Source organism: Piliocolobus tephrosceles, chromosome 17 (assembly GCF_002776525.5).
Source record: "Piliocolobus tephrosceles isolate RC106 chromosome 17, ASM277652v3, whole genome shotgun sequence".
Classification (NCBI taxonomy): domain Eukaryota; kingdom Metazoa; phylum Chordata; class Mammalia; order Primates; family Cercopithecidae; genus Piliocolobus; species Piliocolobus tephrosceles.
Window position 1 is genome coordinate 52,183,531 of NC_045450.1, and position 2,396 is coordinate 52,185,926.

A 2,396-nucleotide genomic window follows, 5' to 3' on the forward strand; every position below is an offset into this window, starting at 1 on the left:
AAAAAAAAAAAAAAAAAAAAAAAAGCACCCCCAGGATACAGGCCAGGCAAAAAAAAAAATTAGAAGAGACCTCAAGACTATGGCTACATTTAGAGAAGTCCTTCAGATTTTGGCTTGCCGATAATATACATTTACGAGGACTTTTCCTGCAGTTTAAATATAAGCACTCCATCTCCAAACCTTCAACCTCCTACTTCACTTCCTGATTTTCATTTGGTTAGCTTTATATTCGGAGGATTAGACCCAGAACCATTCTGGATTTGTCTGAAAAGCTTTTCATTATAATTATTTCAAACATTACAAAAGTAAAGAAAATAGTATAATACGGTTCTCAAACTTGGGTATGCCTCCAAATTAACTCGAAGGGCGTGTTGAAATGCAAATTACTGGGCCTCATCCCAGTTTTTAAGTCGGCAGGTCTGGGTTGGGAACTGAACACCTGCATTTCTAATTAGCTTCTGGGTGATGCTATTGTTGCTGGTCTGGGGACCACACTTTGAAAACATTAGGATATATTGTTTTAGTGATGTACAGGCAAAATACTCTCTTTTAAATTAACCAGAAATAATCCTTCTGAAACCATACAGGTTCACTTGTTTTATTTTGCCTTGAATTCTTAGGGAATTTTTAAAATAATTTTGATTTAATCTTGTTTTCATAATTATGTAAAACATTTACACAGTCCCAATGTCAACTTATAGAGTTATTTTATAGAAATAAGATAAATCCGGGAAAATCCAGCTTCCTTTCCTGTCTTTGCTGTCCTTTCCTTCCCTCCCACCATCCTTCTATTGTAGGTGTGGGTGTATATTTGTATTCCCCCATTATTACATAAGAAGACACAGTGTTGCTTTAACATTTCATCTTGAAAATCCATTCATAGTGATGTATAGCGTTAGTTCTCATTCCTTTTTCTAACTGCATAGTGCTCAGTTGTGTGGATGATATACCACTTATTTAATTAGTCCTCTATTGATGGACATTTAGTTTAACATATTTTGCCATTAAAAATAGTGCTATAATGAATAGTATCGTGCATACATTTTTTTTTTCGACCAGTGTGTGGATGGCTTTTAACATTAGATGGTAATACAGGCCAGGTGCGGTGGCTCAAGCCTGTAATCCGAGCACTTTGGAAGGCCGAGGCAGGTGGATCACTTGAGGTCAGGAGTTTGAGACCAACCTGGCCAACGTGGTGAAACCTTGTCTATACTAAAAATACAAAATTAACTGAGTGTGGTGGTGCACACCTGTAATCCCAGCTACTTGGGAGTCTGAGGCAGGAGAATTGCTTGAATCTGGGAGGCGGAGGTTGCAGTGAGCCAAGATCCTGCCATTGCACTCTAGCCTGGGCAACAAAAGTGAAACTCTGTCTCAAAAAAAAAAAATAGATGGTAATACAGAGTTCAGTGCAGCCACTACTAGCACCATTAGTGAATTGTAGTGGCAGGATAGAAGTAGATGTTACGATTTGGGGTAGAAATTAGAGGCCTGATCAGGTGCCAGTGACCCAAGGCTTCTACTTACCGCATCATCAAAGTGCTTTGGAGAGAACAGAACAACCGCTAGCTATATATAAAATGGGAAATGTATTATTGCTTCAGTAAATCTGGAACATAATCAAGCAGAATTGTAATGAAGAAACTGTAGGTCTGCTTTTAAAATAACTCAATCATAAATTGGACAGTTCCTTCTATTTAAAGATGTGACTTCATTTCACATTTGTCTTTGGGAAACATTTTGGGTCTGCATGGTATCTCTCTTGCTTTTATGATTTCATGACTGCCTTTTTCCCCCGGGCCTCAGATCCCTGGTGGTAACTAATGAGTATCTGCTGCAGCAGCTGAATAAGGAGCCAAAAGGTTATTCTGGGAAAGCGCTCCTGCCTCCTGAGAAGGGTCGTCATCTGGGGAGATCATCGCCCTTTGGGAAAAGCACATTGTCTTCCTCCTCACCAGTGGCACATGACACTGGTCAGTATCTAATACATAGCGTCTCGGATGCTGCCCCAGAGCCTGGCTTATGGAGCTAGCATGGAACTCACACCACAGCTTCCCTGGTCCACAGAGGCTCTCACCACCATTGCCACCAATATGGTGGTATGTACTCACAAAGATTAAGAAAGAAATATATTCTGATTAGATTGTATTGGTCCTTCTTTTTATTTCTCTATTTATCTCCCCCTATTGAGTCATTCTTTCCTTCTGCCCACAGAAATAGTTGGCACTTAGTCCCAGCTATTGTATAGACATTGCATAGAGACATTTGGCTGAAAATATTGAAAGGAATAGAAACACTAGACATTTTTCCCCTATGTCATTTGAAACTGTGTGATAGAAAGTTAAAAAAGAACATCCATAGCCGGGCGCGGTGGCTCAAGCCTGTAATCCCAGCAC

At 39.7% G+C, this 2,396-nt stretch overlaps 1 protein-coding gene across 1 annotated transcript in view; it reads left to right on the forward strand.

Annotated features, from left to right (window-relative positions):
- Positions 1-2,135, forward strand: part of LRRC36 (leucine rich repeat containing 36) — a 58,241-nt gene extending 56,106 nt beyond the window's left edge. Inside the window, exon 14 of the mRNA XM_026456493.2 lies at positions 1,807-2,135. Within this exon, the coding sequence (XP_026312278.1) occupies positions 1,807-2,032 (226 nt within the window). The 3' untranslated portion in view covers positions 2,033-2,135. The remainder of the gene's footprint in view (positions 1-1,806) is intronic.
- The last annotated feature ends 261 nt before the right edge of the window (positions 2,136-2,396 follow it).